This window comes from Lathamus discolor, chromosome 1 (genome assembly GCF_037157495.1).
Source record: "Lathamus discolor isolate bLatDis1 chromosome 1, bLatDis1.hap1, whole genome shotgun sequence".
NCBI lineage: Eukaryota > Metazoa > Chordata > Aves > Psittaciformes > Psittacidae > Lathamus > Lathamus discolor.
The window spans coordinates 50,951,528-50,971,242 of NC_088884.1; the positions used below are offsets into that span (position 1 = coordinate 50,951,528).

Below are 19,715 nucleotides of genomic sequence, written 5' to 3' on the forward strand. Positions count from 1 at the left end.
AACGTGGTCTAGTGGAAGGTGTCCCTGCCCATGGCAGGGGGCTTGGAACGAGATGATTTTAAGGTCCCTTCCAACCCAAACCGTTCTATGAGAAAGGTGAGCTTTTAGAACAGAGGCAGGAGAAAGCCTGCCTTACTTTCTCCAGGAACTTAGTGAACTTACTTCCGAAGAAAGCCTGAAGTAAGCTTTTATGGGGAAAAGACTCTTCACGCTTAATTCCAGCTGTCACCATTAGGTAACTCATTACATCATCCAAACTTCATCTTTTACCAGTGCACCTTACATTTTCTCCGCAGTGTGTCAGTGGTTATTAATTTACTTAACGATAAAAACATTTCAGATTTAAACATGTAAAGAATGGTAGCTCATTTCTCATTTGGGAGCCTGTTCTGGATTATCTGCACAGTCATGCAAACACCACATTCATTTATAATAGAGGACAAAGACCAAAAAAATTACACTTTTCAGTCAATTCTGGAATAGACCAAAACTCATGATAATTTCACAATTTTAAACATTAATAAATTCATTATTTATCCAGTAATAGTTAAAAATGATATAATTAAAGCTGTATTTCTTTCAAAAGGAAAAACCTGTGTTCCATCATACCCTAACTTCCAACCTAAAACTGCTCCATAATGAATCAAATAATCATACCCAAATATACATTATTGCATGATATAACATGAAGATATTTGATCAGGGTTCATTACAATACATATATCTATGGAGTGTTTTCAAAAGAAAAAAATGGTAAATTAAATTTTACAATTATTACATTTTCAAATTCACAGGGCAGAAAGTAGTAAGCATGGAAACAAAAGGTTAATAGCAGCAAAGAGGAGTAAACAGCAAGATATTGCAGCTATCACAAATCCCAGAGACAGAATACAAGTGACAATACTACACTGTGTAATAAAAGTGTAAAAGATCCACAAACTCTTTGTAATCATATATACACTGGCTTAGGTGTGCCATTCAATCCATATAAAACATTAAGTAATAGGTTATTGCCGCTGTTTTCTAGAATAGAAACTTACAGTTTATTTTAAAAAATACAGCCAAAATAGAATTTACCAATTTAGGCAGCTTTCAAGACATCCACAGTGATTTTGTTTTAATACAACAGCAAGACAATTACAGTGATGTTGTAGTGCTTACACTGAAGTGGCCGTACTAGCAAACTGCCACTGCTGAACAAACCAGACTGGTTTCAAGATGAACAGACTGACTTTCACCCACACTGGAGAACACACAAAGACAGTAACTGTATGGACAGGTAAGGCTGTAACTGCAGAAAGTATTGCAATAAGTGTACTTCTGAAGAGTTTAAAATATAACAATTATTAATGCACCAGGAACTTAACCGGTATGAAACAAGCAACCTAAACCCACGGGTTTATGTACAACATACACTTCCATGAAGAATGTTTGAACCAGTAAGCTTATTATGTGTGTAGCATCACTCCTATCTTTACAAGACAGGATTCTGAAAAGTATAAAATGGTTATGCCTTCCATGTGATTTATATGTAAATGATTTTTCTTGCTCTTAACATTGACAAATTTAAAGTTGTTGAAACTAAACTTGTCCTTCTGTTGTCTGAGAGACTTTTTATTTTTTGGCTAGTGAATGTGACAGCTTGGTTAAATCCTGATGGATTTGAAAACTGTCAGACTGCTGGAGATCAAAACATCAAAAAAATAAATCAAGGATGAAGAGGTCACAAAAATAATGAGATATTTTAATATCCATGATGGAGTGAACTTTAATATTCACATTTTTGTTAGCTGATTAACAACGTTACTCAGCAACAGGAAGGAAACCAGCAATATTAGCCAGCCTTTCATCTAGGAGCAAAGAACATTAATTCACAAGGCTAGAAATGACAATAAATCATACAGGTGGTAATGTGAGATCATGTCAGCACAAAAAATAGGTATTGGAAACACTGAAGGTCCGAGATGAAGATAACAATATGCTCCATTTAACTGAGCAGCAGTTACCTTAAAAAAGCAAAACAACAAAACCAGAACTTGTGTTTCGCCTTCCCATGAGCTGTTGCATTATTCTCAGATGACCGCAGTGCTTAACATCCAGAAATAAGGAAGAACTATGTTTATCCTGGTATTAATTTACCTGTTTTAAAGCTCCCATTCCTGAGAAAACCCAGTTACATCTCATTCCTTATCAAGAGCATGAATTTATAGCTTAAGAATGATTAATGATTTTTAAATGATTAATGAAAAATCTTCAAAGCAAAGTGAGTAACACTGAAGCAACAACCTGCAGTATGCGATCCAGCTTCTAGCTCGTCATGAAGATGAGAAAGATTACTTGTCAGGCAGCATAGAGCAGCTGCACCCTACCTTTAAATCAATACTGAACTTAGGATGAAAATTTATTATTATGAAAAAATGTAAGGAAGCTTTTTGGATGAAAGGTTACTTACCAGTAGCCAGAGCTCTTTGCAATATGCTGTGTGCACAGTTGCTTTGTGGAGGTCCAAATGTCAGAGGTATCCAGAATTATAAAATGGGGTTTTTTTGCCCAACAAACACCTGAATTTAAACAACCTGATGGGAAACATGACCAAGGTTCTTGTGCTTTTGAGTTAACCATCCTAGGAAAGTAGTCACTACCCAGCAGTCAGTGGTAATGGCAGGCCACATGTTACTGAAGTAGGCTAACTTGTATGCAAACAGACTAGGGCACAAAGAAACAGCAAGAACAGAAATCCAGAGAAAATAAGGTTCTGAGGTCATCTCATCCAAAACAGCACTCTGACAAAAAAGGAAAAAAAAAAAAGGCAAAACCCCAGCATACCACCTATGGAAAGCAGCTAAATACCCATCAGGGATTACAAGAACCTCGCTAGGGTATGCAGAGATGTGGTCAGGAAGGCCAGGGCTCAGCTAGAGCTGAAATTGGCCAAAGATTTCAAGAACAAGAAAAAAGGGTTCTTCAGATATATATGAGCAGTAAGCAGAAGCACAGGGAAGATGCATACCTGATACCTAACAGGGCAGGGAAAATACTCAGTGGTCATGCTGACAAGGCAGAGGTTCTCAGCAACTTCTTTGCCTCTGTCTTTATCAGCAGAGCTGGACCACAGAGCACAGGATCAAATAGCTATGACAATGTGTTGACCCACCAGCAGCGGAGGAAGGACTGGTCTGCAGCCTCCTGCAAAGGCTCAACCCACACAAATCCATGGGCCCAGAAGAAATCCACCCTAAGGTATTACTAAGTGTCTGCCATTGGTGCAAGGCAACTGTCTATAATCTTTGGAAAATCTTGGAGATCTGGATATAAGAAAGAATTTGCTTATGCTGAGAACAATCGGTAACGACAACAACCTCCCCAGGGATGCAGTGGAGTCCCCACCAGTGGAAGCTTCCAAGATGCAATTGGACAGAGTGCTAGATAATCTCATCTAGGCTCCCTTTTCCATGAAAGGTTGCACTGGATGATCTTTTCAGGTCCCTTCCAACCTGGACTGTTCTATGATAAAGAGGAATGAGCCAAAGGATTCAGTCACTGAAGACTAACGTCTGTAGAAGACCTCGTATTTTCTCAGTTTGTCTCTGAAATTGGATGGTCCCATGCAAGAGGCTGTGTGAGCCAAATCTTTTGACCAGCTGTAAACCAAGAACTGTGTATGACACCTGAGGCTCAAGCGATGGAGTAAAAGATTTCTGTAAGGATGGGAGAGAGATTTGCACAATGTACTGCATTTAGAAGGGAAACAAGATTTTATTTCCATCTTACTATTATCTGGGTTACATGAGTGTGGAGAATACTGGAGTAAAACTCTTCCAAGATTATTAGAATGCCTGGGAAACCACTTCCAAAATATTCAGGAATAATGTGCTGTCAGCTTCCTTAAAAAATGTGACACAGAGGACTGTAAATCTCCCATGCCTGTTAGTGCCAGAAGTGGGTCAAGGACAGCAAAGGGCTAGCAAGTAGGGTCAGAATTTCCAAGGAGAGATGAAGAGTTATACACCTCCCATCTGCAACTTGGTCCTACTGATGGCAAGCTGGGCCTCTAACCCTTGGGGAGAGAACAAGCACAACATACCAGCAGCAACTCTTTCATATATCCATAAACCCTGCTGATGAGATGCATACCTCGCGAGAACCAATAGTCCTCACATTGCTCTCCAAGGGGACCCAGATGAAGAGCTTGAATCCTGCATCCTTCGAAAGGTGGAATGTGGGAAGAGCTCAGCATACACAGCCAGCTCTGACACTGAAGGCAGGTCAGTACTCCAGCAAGTCAGTAAATACCCGGGCAGAGCAGGGTGGGTGGTGCCATCCCAGCAGGGGTCCTCAGCCATGAGTGCTTTGCCTGTGGTGTTGGCTGTGACTGATCCTATAGTAAAGCCTCAAAGTACACAGCTTGGGTGGAAGAAGATCCAAACAGGTCAGGTAATGGAACTGAAAAGAACACAGAAAGTCAGTGTCAGAGGCAGTTCTCCAATTCTTTTTGGCTGGCTGAGGTCCTCAGGTGCTGAGAAAAACTACGGAAGCCTCATCTCATAGTCTCCTTGTGTTAGGGTGGCCTTGGACCTGCTGGTGCAGAGTGGGCAAAGGCCCCAGTTTAAGATGATCTTTTGTCTGAGCAATTCCTGGTGCCATCATATGTGTGTTGCTGAGGCTCTTCCTCACCCAGTGTTGCTGGAGAAAGAGAAGATTCATGATAAACAGAACTCAGCCTTGATCCAAGATTTATATAATCCTGAATTCTAGCATCAGAGGTAGACCACTACTTCTACTACAATAATTTTTATTTTAAGCAACGACTATTAAATGTGCTAGGGATGTATAAAGGCCCACTGAAAAATGAAGCAAGAAGCAAGTGTATGTCAGTGTTATTTGTCAGTGAGGCACATACCTCAGGACAGAAAAAAAACATCCTTAGATGGAGCTAGAAAGTATGTATGATTCAGGCAACAAATATGAAGGATCTACACCCATTTCTAATACGGAGAGGAAAAGCAGCTGAGACCATGCTCACATAGGGAGGGGCACTGAATTTGACAAACTCAAATTTAAACAATAAGCATGTAAGATTGGTTGGAGAAGAAAACTGCATAGCCAAAGGCTAACTATTAAAAAAAATGAAGACGTGAACACAAGAGGCATCTAGAGTAGCTCCACTTTTGTGCACCGAGTACGACAGAGGAAGTGGTAGTGTGAAAAAGCTTTAACTTCTAAGACTAGAGAAAGCGGGATGATGCTGTCTTTGAATACCTGCAGTATACACTTCTCTGTTAGTTTTCCATAGTATAAAACAGCTGATGTCTACCAAGAGGTAGTACTACAACACAGTATTCCACTGCACCCACGAAACAGTCAGTATTGATCAACTGCAGCAACCTCTCATCAAAGTATTTTAAAATGTGAACTTTCTCTACTTTCCAGCATTTCCAGCATTCTCTATTGCCCAGCGTTTCATTCAAGAAACAAATCTCTCTTTAAAACAAATGGAAAACAAAGTTTGGTTATAACAGTCTTGTTGCCATGGAAACCCTGACCTCTTCAGGATGTTTGATCATGTATTTTCCATTTGACCAGTAAGAAAGAACTAGTAGCAAAACAATGAAAACACAACTCAGAGAGAAAAGTTAATTTATTTCTCTAAACCATCAGACTAAGTTGAGATACCTTAGTTCAGTCAAAGCTTCTTCAGTTTCTTCACAAGCCTGGACTTCATAAACAAATATTCCAAGTTCATCTATCTATAAAAATAGGATGGACAATTCTTGACTTTCTTCAGATACCAAGTAAATTTACAAGTCCTTGAAGATCAGATGAAAAATAGGAAGTGATCCTATATTCCTTAATACACTCCATCACGTTTCCCAAATGTACTGGAAAGGAGGAATATTAGCCTTCTTTGAAAAGGTGCATGGGAAGGCTTATTGCCATCTCTTGGAGACAGGGTATGCATTTACATCACCATGACTGCCATGGTACGGAATACTTGACTGCTACTTTTATATGGTATGACTGATTATCTGAGAGTTGTAGTCCGTTGTCTCCATTCGCAGAATATATGGGATGATGCTGTCAATCTGAACGTTGCCAATTAGTCCTGCAAAGAACAGCTCTTCAGTGATGGCAGCACTCATCAGTCTCAGAGCAGGCAATCTGAGAAGAAGTCTAGACAGTCTAGAAAGTAAGTTCGTTAAAAAGTGTTAGTTGTGGTCACAGATTTTGGTGTTATTCACGATCATGTTATCAGTGAGAGGAAAAAATAACAAGTGACAACACTGGCCAAAATTCACTGTATCTAGTTCATGAAAGGCTTAAACATTTAAATGAGGAAAGTATTAAATTTATGTTCAGGCATGTCTTTAACAGTACAAAAAACATGATTATGCATGTCAATTTACAGGGACAGTATCATGTTTGGACTTAGACTAAATGAGGAAATACTCCAAGTAGGTGCAATTCAAACATTAAAAATATGTATTTCCAATATTTCATTTTGGAAATGAATAATGAATGAGTAGATAAATAATACTCATAATATGTATGAGTACCTGCATAATATTTCAAGTGCTCTAAAGATCATTTCTTACCTTTAAGGAAGCAAGAAGAAAATGTATATATTTATTACAAGAAATAATCACCAGTGCTCTGAAAAAAGAATCAATCAAGTTTACAGACCTGTAAGTATCATCTGGATATGCTTTTGTTACATAGTCTTGGAACTCCATGTAAGCTCTTTCTTGAAATTTCTCGATCTGTAGCACATTTTCTAGACCTGGATGATCTGGAAAAAAACCCACTCCACATTGTTATACCTGTTCTAGATAAAACAGACTGAAATCCATACAGATTATCTAAGTGTAAGCATACCAAAATCATCATTTGGTAGCTGTAGCAACTTCACACTTTTAGTGGAGGACATTGCTTTAACTCACTATACTTCTTTCCCTCTGTGTTTATATTTTGTTTAGTTCTTTATAAATACACCCATTTTGAAGAGTTGTTGTGGTTTAAAACACATCAAGAGTTCAAATAAAGGTAGTGCTTGCAGTGTTACATCAATCTCAATCATACAGCTCTGTTCTCTGTGTAGCATTGTTTCAATACACTTACATTTACTGGACTGTTGTATGCACAAATAGCATTTGGGTGGGATGCAAAGGATAAAATTAGGATCAGTGGAAAAAGCAAAATAAAAGGCTATGAAGCACTTGTTTCCTAAAAACTGGAGAAGATATGGAGCAGATCATTCTTTTCCAACTGTTTGGTGCAAAATTTTCAAATGTGCTAAGCATTATTTTTAGGTTAAACACTTGAAATGTAAATCTTGCTAAAATGAAAGGATATTAACCTAACTGCCAAGTCACATTTGGAAATTATTATCTGCTGATTCTGAACACTTTATGTGGTCTGTAATTTTTATTATCCATCCATCTATCTTAATGTAAATATTTTACTGTCATAGCAGCATGACAAATCATGTAGACTTTATTTTTCAGAAATGGGATCATAAATGAGCTGCAAAATGATGTCAGATAAAAGATTATTTCTAACAATCACTCCTCCTCTCCAAATGTATGGCCTTTTGTCAAGAAAACCAGGAGGTTTTGGCCTAGAAGCTTTCAAAACAATTATGTGAATCGCTGGACTTCCCTGAACACATCGCTTCACAGAGGAATATTTCATCCTATACAGTAATTCAGTCATTCCAAAAGCACGACTCCAAATTAATGCAGAGGACAAGAGGTTAGTAAGTTTGCGAAGAAGGAATACATTTTGAAGAGTTGTCACTGACATGCAGTATGCATCCCTTCATGATACTGCTTTTAGAGCGATGTCAGAAACACAGCTAGAAGTCAACTTCTGAAAGTGGTTTGAAGATCACTGCTAGTAGACAAGCAGCCGCTTATGAAGATGCAAAATCTCAGCACTCCTTTACATTCCTCTGCCCAAGGCTGCCTTCTGACAGTCAAAGAGCTAGCTTGGCACAGATGATTTTCAGTATCTTCCAAGTCTCCAGCTATGGAAGACGGCAGATCAGTAGAGCTTACTAAAGCAGATCTTCTTACCTTAGGACTCTGCCACATGTGCAACCCAGCCCCATCCTGTAGCAGAGCAGAAAAATCCCTGAAATCATAATGTCTGACCTATGAATCACTGACAGAACATCCCTTCTACTAAAGGTACTGAACATGACTTTCAGATATGTGAAGATTTCATTACACGGCTCATAGGATCAATATTTACAACACATTGTCATGAAAGCAGCTACACATCATTTGGAATGCTATCCTGAAAGCATGTGAGCTAAAGAAAATTCACCTCGATCATGTGACTGGATACAGCCTTTTCCTAAGATATGTTTCCTTCTACCTTTTATGTTATCAAATCTAATTGGAAGGAAACAAATTAACTCCTGACTAAACAAGTAAGTATCGCTTTGCAAGTGTGAGGTTCACAGAGAAGTATTTTCTGGTGTCTATTAGGAGTGATTCTTCAGACAGGCCAACAGATGGTCTCATGAATCCTAGTAGACATTGTGCTAGATAATCTATTCAGTCACTGTCATAACCAGAGGACTGTTCTTCTTCCATCTTGTAGACTAATCACCCAGGGGGAAAAATAATCATTATTTTATTTTCACTGTCTAATGTATATCCATTAACGTTACTTGGGGCACATTGGGCAATCTGTTCAGAAGACAGAAGTAATAATATATGGGAATGTGTGTGGTGCTTATTCACCAGATACGCCACATGTAATACTTATTTCCAAAATACCTATGTGAAGTGAGGTGTGATGTTTCTATAATTTTGCATATGAGAATGGATGCTGAGGAAGATGGTCTTTCATACATTAAAAGCCCAACTTCAATCCATCTCAGCTGAATGTGCAAGAGCAACACTTCTGAAAATTAAACTAGAGGTCCTCAGAAAAAGTACCCCAGAAAGGAGGCACAGAATTAAAAGCGATAAATAAATAAATAAGTATTTTTTAAAACATCAGTGGTAGAGGCAAAAGTCTCCAAAGCAACATTCAACTATTTACATTAAAAGATTAACCCTCCTCTTCCTACAGTCCTCATTACAAACCTTCCAAGGCTCCTCAACAAATGAGGCAATAATTGTACAGGTGATAGTAAGTGCATAAAATGAGAACAGGCAGAAGTTACATAGCAAAAAACTAGCGCAGGTTACACTTTCACATTTGTAATATTACATACCAGGACTGAAGAGGACGATTGCTTTCAAATACGCATATTCATATCCATCTAGGCAAAGCTTAACCATGCTGTTGCAGAACTCTTGCAATTTGAAGATATGCTCCATTACTAGTTTTCCTCTGTCTGTTGGCAGCTTATCTAAGCCAATACACACATAAATGTAAGCCCCCTGAGTCAATGCACATGCACAAAATACGGTCACACTGGATTTTTAAAATAAAAATTTTATTAAGAGTCCAACAGTGGGGAATCCGTGCTGACTATGAACTCACATACTAGCTCTGAATAACCTTGACACCAACAATCATGAACCATAACAAGCTTTTTTCTCCCCTTCACATTGTACAATTAGGTGTCCTCCTGCCACTCCAGTAACCAGGGGTGGACTAGAACTTGAAATGATCTGAGGAAGGGAAAGAGTAAACAATACACTGCAACTGCAGATCTGCACTCTAAGGGTCAGGGGCCATGAGATTAGGTTAGTGTACAGTGTCGTGGGTTATTTCAGTCAGTCTAAGACCATGCTACTGCTGGAAAAGAAGGTGCACTATACCTTTCATGATTTGCATTTAGGGGAATGTGTAGTTGTGCAGAGCTGTTCCCCTTGGGTCAGCAATAGCTGATACTGTCCCCTTCACAATCCATCAAACTAGGCTCCCCGGGCCCCACAAACTTGCTATCTCTCGGACATGCTGCAGCTGGCATGCTACACAACCGGAAGATACTGGTTATAAATTTCTGATTTTTGCATTCAAATTAAATAGCAAAAATACATACTTGTAGTAATGATAAAAACATGACTAATTACTACAATGCCTTTTTTGGTGAACATGCTTAAAAATTATACAGACCAACGGACGTTGAGAAATTCCATTTGTATCCCTCTAAAGACATTCACAGATCTGGGAGTATCTTTAGCTATACATTTAGTCATTTAATCAGTTTGTTTTAATTATAAACTATAGTTACTTACAGGAGGATCTTGTGGGTATTTTTAAATCATGAAAACCCCTGAGAAACAATTTTTTAATACCCTCATCATAAAAGGAGAGGAAAAAATCTAGTCTGGTGAGCTGTTTTTCTACATCCTACCAATGTTTTTGCATAGCGCTAACAGTCAATTTTCATACATACAACAGCAAATTTCCCCAAAATCTAGTTAAGCCTGAAAATGCTAAGATTTTTGTATGTGCATCTACCTTATAAAAATGCATTTAGACTATGAACAGATGAAGATTACACTATTTTTGACTGCTTAGCTTTTAGTGCTAACAACCTTGTGAATGTTGACAAGCACACAAAGAAGATTATCTCAAAGACTTCTCTATTGCTGAGAACATTTCCTTTGCTGTAAATGAAAGAGGAGGCAGCTGACATCTCTTCCATTTGAATGAAAAACATGCAAAAGATGCAGGCTGTAAGATTACTAAAGTATAAAGTATGCTTTGTGGAGATGTTGAAGACTTGTATGTAGTCTAAAGCTAGCGTACAGAAGTCAACAAGCCAAGTTACGTGAAGGAAATACATCACCAAGTTGGCATTTAGCTGCTTTGTTTCACAGCTATGAACAGCAAGGAAATATTGAACAGCCTGAAATATTCCTAATTTGAGCTGACAGTATTAACAGAACAGCAGAACACTATTAGACATTGCACACACACACACACTAAAACCAACCCCAGAAAATGCGATGCTAACCCGCATTAGATAAACAGACAATTTATTCTTTTTAATTTGGGGGTTAAGTATTAGTGTAGGTGACTTCTGTGAAATTGCTAAAAAAATCCATCTTGTGAACTGTGTTTTCTACTGTTATTTTGCTTCTGTACTACCAACAAAACTCTATAAACAGTAAATTTTCATTAACAGCTGAAGGATAAGCAAAAGCTTCTACACAGTTCCAAGCTTAAAACCCAGGAAGTAATTCCCCAAGACTGGCAATGAGCACATCATACACCTTACCTTGCTGTAAGCTGCCATGAAGGTGATTAACAAATGCAGCTAATATAGTTGCCACATTCATAACTTGTGAGCATTGTGCAAGACCAAGAGTGAAAAGTTCATTCCAGCAGGCTTTTACTAATGATATGCTGTTGTCCTGCCTGTTAAAAATTACAGTAATTTCAGTTAAAAACCCCAGCCATTTGCATTCACTTTTTTTTTTTAACCTGAAGAAGAAATCATAAAATATTCACCTAATTCAGCCACTGCAACCAGTACCAAAATGAAAGCCTGCATACGAAACAGTTTTACTTGCATATCAAGACTAAAATACCTGGTTCAGAGAGACTTTTGTAAAGAAGTAATTCTAGGTTTAATGAGCTAAAAGGGGATGGATGGATTTCTATCACAAAAGTTGCAGTTACAGTAAAAGAAAGCAGAAGCAACAGTAAATGACAATTTCCAGGTGCATTCCATCATGCTGGTTTTCTTAGGTTTTACACTAATTTTCAAGTAACATTTGCATGCACGGACAAAGTTAAGTTTGCATTGTTCCTGTACTGTGGATGTAGAACAGACTCAAAGGTCTGGTTTGTTTGTTGTTTGTTTTTTTCTTATACTTGAAATCTGGCATGTTGGTGTAACTTTTAGATTAAAAATATATGTGAAATGGAAAACATGGGATCAAGTTACAGAAAATAGCAGGCAGGAAGCTCAGTATCACCTTCATGTCTGGAAGAGTTTGAAATACAAGACTTCAAAGTGTAAATAGAAGTCACGAGGACTTCTTTGCTGCAAGAATTAGTCCTTAAATTACACTTCATCTGTAGTCTTTTTTTTCCCCAAATGCTGAAGCTTAAAATTAGGTATATGAATCCATATTCAGGCACTTCCATACTAGTAACCTAACTTTGAGTACTGCCAAGCATCTCTTAACTTGTAGAGCTTAACAAGAGTTCAGTACCTTAAAAAGGAAATCCTAGCAGTGAGGATGCAATTTCAGGTACCATGTTTCACAGTTTTAGCCAGTAAATAAAAATAATGGAAATTTAAAAGAAGCACAAGACCTATCAAAGATGAAAAGCACATTAAAGCTAGGATTTCAACTACAGAAATACAATGGAATGGATTTTTGCAAGAACGTTGATGTAATCTTCAAGAACATTTCTGATGATTTACTGCAATACTAATAGGCCAAATGACAAAAGATTAATATACACTTGTCCTGTACTGGATCACAGAGAGCTTACCTAGAGCAGTATTTCTTACTATGATCAAGTTCCTGTTACAGTAGACATGACACTGTACATGCAGCTTCTACACGTATTTGTCACATCCTCATTTACCTCCTGTCACAGGGACTATGCTGAGGAACACTGAAACTAGGGTATACTGGCTACTCAGCTGGTAAGTGTGTAAAGAAACGTACCGTCTAGAGCACCTTTATGGCTGATCAAACTCAGAGCAGAACTGAATGAATTTAGACCAGAACCACCTAATCAAACCTAAGCAGCCTCAAAAAATGAGTCGTCTGTAACCAGTCTGATGAACATTGCAGTAGGAATCTCTCTTGCCTACAAAGATCATAATAGAGGAAGATGAAGTAAGCAGTACTTTGGTATCATTAACTGCGTCAGTATGACAAAGACAACTATCTTGCCAGGACTAAGGAAACTAAGGAACCACTTGGACAGAACTATCTATCTTCTCTGTGAAACTATTACTATGGTTTTGTTTTGGCTCATCAACTTCTCTTAATTACTAGTACCATGAATTCCTCTTCATTTTTAAAGTGAAATGGGTGATCCTTCTAAAAGGTCAAAATTATAGAATATGATGTGCTCAAACTAAAAAAAGCTGCATCAGTTTTGTATAAATCTCAACTGAAGAAAAAAAGTTGGTATTTTAAGCTCTTCAAAAGGAAAACTGCATATTTATGTTAAATGGTGTTAAATTATACTGTTGCTCACAATCTTGGCTGGGACTGTAAATGGTGAATAGTAACACTATTAAAACAACCTACTCCTCCATGTTTTTAATTCAAACATAAAAACATATTGGAAAGGAACATATTAAAAAAGCCCTGCAGATTTTCTATAAGCATTTCTTGTTACATCTATTCACAGAGACAGGTCTTCTGTACAACATTTTATTTTTAAAAAGCAATTCCTATTTGTTGGTGTAACACTAATTTGCAGTATCTCCCTGTTACAAAAACCTCAAAACCCCCATATGATAGAAGATAATATGTTAATTTGCTACTTACATTGAAAATCTGCAGGGCAACAATTCTCCTAAAATAAAACATCGTATTTACCTGACTTTTTACCCTTGCTGTTGTTTTAACTTTATAGAGTTTTACTTCTTCCTTCTCCAAAACACAGGCTTCAGTTACACATAATATAGTATCCTTTCTTAAACATAGAATCATTTGGCTTAAACATGTGAGTAAATAAAAGTGGCAATCACAGCTCATACTGCTTTAGACAGCCTTTCTGGAAAAGAGGACAAACCCTGACTTTAAAAAGGAATTCTCTTTGCTGCCAGTCACATGCTATTTTGATACTGCATTACAGAAAAACACTGCAGATGAGAAAAGACAAACATGATTTATACTCCATTTGCATGAAGAGCTGATACAGTATCTTTTGTGTCTTCATAAAATTACTTCAGAAAACACATAAATGACTTTTCCCCTGGTGCTTTGAGATGTTTTCTCATAATGACTGGCAATGGACTACTACATTTAGCTTAAGAATGTTAAGTGATACACTGAAAGGCTCTTTAGAAAAGACAGGCCGGGCAGGCGGGGAGGGGGAGTTGCCCTTTATGTTAGGGATAGGCTGGAGAGTATGGAACTCTGTCTGGGGACAGGTGAGCAGTTTACAGAGAGTTTGTGGGTCAGGGTTAAAGGGAAAACAGCTATGGGAGACATTACTGTGGGGATCTGTTACAGGCCGCCTGATCAAGGAGAACCTGTGGATGAAGCACTCTACAGACAGATAGGAAAAGCCTCACGCTTGCAGGCCCTTCTTCTCATGGGGGACTTCAACCACCCTGACATCTGTTGGAATGATGGCACTGCACGGCACAAGCAATCCAGGAGGTTCCTCGATTGTGTGGAAGACAACTTCCTTCTGCAAGTAATAGAGGAGCCAACAAGGAGAGGTGCCATGCTTGACCTCGTGCTCACCAGCAGGGAAGGGCTCTTTGGAAATGTGACAGTCCAGGGCAGCCTTGGATGCAGCGATCATGAGATGGTCGAATTCAAGATCCCCAGGACAGTAAGAAGAGCGTGCAGCAAGCTCACTGCCCTGGACTTCAAGAGAGCAGACTTTGGCCTCTTCAGGAACCTGCTTAGTAAGGTTCTATGAGATATAGCCCTGGAGGGCAGGGAGGCCCAGGACTGTTGGTTGATATTCAAGGATCACCTGCTACAAGCTCAGGAGTGTTGCATCCCAAATAGAAGGAAGTGCAGCAGGAGGGCCAGGACACCTCCTTGGATGGATAAGGAGCTGCTGAGGAAATTTCAAAGGAAAAAAGAGGCTTATAAAAAGTGGAAGCAAGGACAGGCGGCCTGGGTAGAGTACAGGGATGTTGTCCGGGAAACTAGGGACCAGGTTAGGAAGGCTAAGGCCCAGTTAGAATTAAACATGGCCAGGGATGTTAAGGATAACAGGAAGAGATTCTACAGGTATGTAGCAAACAAAAAGCAGACTAAGGACAACGTAGGTCCCGAGGAAGCTCTCAGGAGAACTGGCTACACAGGATTTGGAGAAGGCTGAGGTTCTCCTCAATGACTTCTTTGCCTCGGTCTTCACTGGCAAAGGCTCTGACTGCACCACCCAGTTCTTAGAAGGCAGATGCAGGGACTGTGAGAATGAAGACCTTGGGCCCACTGTAGGAAAGGATCTGGTTCGAGACCATCTTAAAAATCTGAACATGCACAAGTCCGTGGGACCTGATGGAATCCATCCGCGGGTCCTGAAGGAGCTGGTGAATGAAGTTGCTAAGCCACTGGCCATCATATTTGAAAAATCATGGCAGTCAGGTGAAGTTCAGGACGACTGGAAAAAGGGAAATATAACCCCCATTTTCAAGAAGGGGAAAATGGAAGACCCGGGGAATTACAGACCAGTCTCACCTCTGTGCCTGGCAAAATCTTGGAGCACATTCTCCTGGAAGGCATGCTAAGGCACATGAAAAACAACAAGGTGCTTGGTGACAGCCAGCATGGCTTCACTAAGGGGAAATCCTGCCTCACCAATTTGGTGGCCTCCTATGATGGGGCTACAGAATTGATGGATAAGGGTAAAGCAGTTGATGTCATCTACCTGGACTTGTGCAAAGCGTTTGACACTGTCCCACACAACATCCTACTCTCTAAATTGGAGAGATATCAATTTGATGGATGGACCACTCGGTGGATAAAGAACTGGCTGGATGGCTGCACACAGAGTTGTGGTCAATGGCTCGATGTCCGGCTGGAGACCAGTAACGAGTGGTGTCCCTCAGGGATCGGTGTTGGGACCGGTCTTGTTTAACATCTTCGTTGCTGACATGGACAGTGGGATTGAGTGCGCCCTCAGCAAGTTTGCCGATGACACCAAGCTGTGTGGTTCAGTTGATGCCCTGGAGGGAAGGGATGCCATCCAGAGGGACCTTGACACGCTTGTGAGGTGGGCTGATGCCAGCCTCATGAAGTTCAACCATGCCAAGTGCAAGGTCCTACACCTGGGTCGGAGCAATCCCAGGCACAGCTACAGGTTGGGCAAAGAAGAGATTCAGAGGGGCCCTGCAGAGAAGGCCTTGGGGGTGCTGGTCGATGAGAAAATGAACATGAGCCGGCTTCAGTGTGCGCTCGCAGCCCAGAAAGCCAACCGTATCCTGGGCTGCATCAAAAGGAGTGTGACCAGCAGGTCGAAGGAGGTGATCCTGCCCCTCTACTCTGCTCTTGTGAGACCTCACCTGGAGTATTGTGTGCAGTTCTGGTGTCCTCAACATAAAAAGGACATGGAACTGTTGGAACAAGTCCAGAGGAGGGCCACGAGGATGATCAGGGGACTGGAGCACCTCCCGTATGAAGACAGGCTGAGGAAGTTGGGGCTGTTCAGACTGGATAAGAGAAGGCTGCGTGGAGGCCTCATAGCAGCCTTCCAGTACGTGAAGGGGGCCTATAGGGATGCTGGGGAGGGACTCTTCATCAGGGACTGTAGTGACAGGACAAGGGGTAAGGGGTTAAAACTTAAACAGGGGAAGTTTAGATTGGATATAAGGAGGAAATTCTTTCCTGTTAGGGTGGTGAGGCACTGGAATGGGTTGCCCAGGGAGGTTGTGAGTGCTCCATCCCTGGCGGTGCTCAAGGCCAGGTTGGATGAAGCCTTGGGTGGGATGGTTTAGTGTGAGGTGTCCCTGCCCGTGGCAGGGGGGTTGGAACTAGATGATCTTGAGGTCCTTTCCAACCCTTACTATTCTATGATTCTATTCTATGAATTCTGCAGCAACAGCAGCAAGTTACACAAACTGTAAGAAGAATGTTAAGAATTACTTTCTGGTTACAGCAACCATCTGGACAATCCTCTGAAATTAATCAACAGAATCCTGAATGCTTGCTAAACCTAGCTAACCATCTTCTTCATATAGGCTATTGAAGGCAAAATTATTACTACGAATTCACCTATAAAGATAACATCTGGGGATGCAGACAGGAGCTTCTTTTTGGTCACTCCCTGATAAGCATCTTTGTTTGGGATGTTGCTGACAAGAAAATAATAGGAAGTCCTATTTACTACAAAATTATTAAAGTGCAGGTGTTTGATTGTTATAAATGTCCTTTTTCCTTCAAGACTGAACTGAAATACCTGTATTGGACTGAAACTGGGAGTAGTTTTGATTTGGAAAATTTATCTGCATGACAAATATCTATCAAAGTTTTATTAAGTAGATTTACATTTTAACATGTCCCTGAAGAAGACAGTGCAAATAAAAACTTTAAAAGTGCATACTCACAATGAAGTGAATAGAGCAATCAAACACTTACCCTAATGCTTGGAAAGATGGAATAGAACGTGCCCAGTGCATGGACAAGAAAAGCAGCCTGGAGGCAGATTCACAGATATAGTGAACGTTAAGATATTCAGGCATAGGAGAAGGCATGGTGAGCTGGCAGCCAAAGGAGAAAAAAAAAGTCCGAGTCAGTTATTTTACTTTCCTCACAAAAAAATGGTAAGAAAAAAAGTAGAGTTTAAGTGAAAAAGTAAAATTGTTTTTTAAATAAACAAGAGATAATCACACGCTGGCAAATACACTGGGGTCTCAACATCCAGTTACAGACTGCATGAGATCCACCTGTTACCAAGGGAGAATGAGGATGCTGACTCTGTGTGACACTTGTCTATGTAAATCCTTCTGCATGGATCACCTTATTTTATATTACTATGTTAAAATGATTATAGTCAATAGTAAAAAAAATTGTTAAGTACCCTGAATGCTACATGTGCATCACTGAGTAGTGGTCCTTCTATTTCAACGATGTTCAGGCTTGATTCTCCACCAATCAGCTGTACATTGGCATCGATACTTTCTGAGTTCTGGCATGCTGCACCCTCCCCTGGATTTAATGCTTTTGCAAGAGTATCAAATGCCCTGTAAGATCACAACAACCAAACAAACAAAATAAAAGAAAATTTAATGTTAGAGACTGTTTCAATCTCGGAAGGACTTGCACATGTCTGAAACCTGTACTTAGCTGTTTCAAAGGAAAAAACAGATTAGGAAAATGAAATCTTGTCAGCAGCATGCTTGTCCTGACACTCCACCAAACAAAATCCCTGAGAACTCCCATGTTACAGAGGCTCTGAAACAAAAATTAGCAGCAGATCCTGTTCACACTAGTTGCCAACAAATTCACAGTTTTGACATACTGACTGTGCTGCTGAATCACAGTTTGCCTTTCAAGATCTCTTTAGTGATGTTTACTGAGAGTGCTGGCATGAGCACTCTGAGGACACGATCATCAGGCTGCTGTTAGAACAGCTTAATGCACATACAGATTTTACAGATTTTTACTGTGGTTAGGTGAATCAACTTATTTTGAAAAGCCCATTTTTAAATACGTAAGAGAAAGCACTCTCACACTTTCAATACCATTCTTAGTACCCTTTGATGTGGGGCAATGAGTTCTGTCACATGCACAAACATTACAGGGGAGATGTCAGGACAAGCACAGATATAGGTTACTTGTTATTTTGCTGCTTGATAACAGTCCAGTCTAGAACTTTGCCACCTTCTCTTTCCCCACAGTCCCTAGCTATCTAAATTCATTAACATTTTAAAACACCTAAATGTTTAGTATATTTGACATAATTATTTACATCCAAACAAAACATCACAATAAAAGAGCTGCTGACACTGCCTCAGGCTTGTGATGGTAAATGAACTAGGTTTAGGTCCTGCACTACCCTGTATACCCTGATGTGTACATGAGGGCGACTGGGGCAGGCACAAGTGGACTGAATAGATGGAAGTGGACTACACAGACACACCTGGGACGTTTTCTGTCTCCAGCATACACAAAGTAGGCATAAAGCGAATGCATTCATGGTAGGCCACAGAAACTGTATTATTGGACTTCTGCTAGGAGGTCTGAATTTCAGCAATGGAAAATTGTTAAATACAAGAAAAGCAGAGATGGATAAAACTTGCTTCCTGAAATCCCTTAAACTCCTTTTCTTCTCTGAACGTCTGTGTCTGTTAGATCAAGCTGGCACAGGGCCTCGCAAAGATTTATACGAAAAGTTTTAGTTTCTCCTTTGGTGACTTCTGCTTCCTTTCATAGGAGTATTTAACTTGAACCTCCCCACTGTAAATCTGTCAGGTAGCCTACTGGACAAGGGTACACATTAAGCTGAGTCAGAGCTCTTTCAAGCTCTCTGGCTGAGAGAACTGGATGCCTTTTCATAGATGTTTAAAACGGAACAGAAACACTGAAGTTGGCAAAAGCAAGTATCTGAAAGTGCCAGGAAATAATGAAACACAAGATTAGCACAGCTTTTTGAAAATCTGTACTATTGAAATGAAGTTTATCAGCACGTATAACAATACTGTTTAAACAGCATATTCTTACATTCTTCACCTAGGATGACACAGCAAAAGGTCAAATCAACACCAAATAATGTCACATTGACTTTCTAAGCAGCACAGAAAGAAAGGAGCAGAAAAATGCATCCTGCTTGCATAATATGCAAAGCAGTAGAAACCATAGGAGAAATACTATTATTTCATAGAATAAGAACAGTTTGGGTTGGAACGGACCTTCAGAGGTCATCTAGTCCAACCCCCCTGCAATGAGCAAGGACATCTTGAACTAGATCAGGTTGTCCAAAACCACATTAAGTGGTTCAGTCAGTATGAGTGTCCTGGGTTCAGCAGTAGCAGTCAGTTTTCTCCTTCTCAGTAGGTGGTGCAGTGCTGTGTTTCTGACTTTTGGCCTGGGAACAGCGCTGATAACACCGATGTTTTTAGTTACTGCTCAGTAATGTTTACTCTG

At 39.8% G+C, this 19,715-nt stretch overlaps 1 protein-coding gene across 8 annotated transcripts in view; it reads right to left on the reverse strand.

The window, feature by feature from the left end:
* Positions 1 to 472: 472 nt before the first annotated feature.
* Positions 473 to 19,715, reverse strand: part of NR2C1 (nuclear receptor subfamily 2 group C member 1) — a 57,490-nt gene continuing 38,247 nt past the window's right edge. For 7 of the 8 annotated variants that reach the window (XM_065670559.1, XM_065670586.1, XM_065670534.1 and 4 more), the window contains 6 exons: positions 17,650 to 17,812; positions 17,208 to 17,329; positions 11,189 to 11,328; positions 9,227 to 9,364; positions 6,682 to 6,787; positions 5,621 to 6,180 (listed from right to left, as the gene is read on the reverse strand). In XM_065670559.1, coding sequence (XP_065526631.1) covers positions 6,006 to 6,180; positions 6,682 to 6,787; positions 9,227 to 9,364; positions 11,189 to 11,328; positions 17,208 to 17,329; positions 17,650 to 17,812 — 844 coding nt within the window. In that variant the 3' untranslated portion in view covers positions 5,621 to 6,005. Of the gene's footprint in view, positions 4,684 to 5,620; positions 6,181 to 6,681; positions 6,788 to 9,226; positions 9,365 to 11,188; positions 11,329 to 17,207; positions 17,330 to 17,649; positions 17,813 to 19,715 lie in introns of those variants that run through there. The other variant, XR_010610718.1, reaches the window with a different exon arrangement.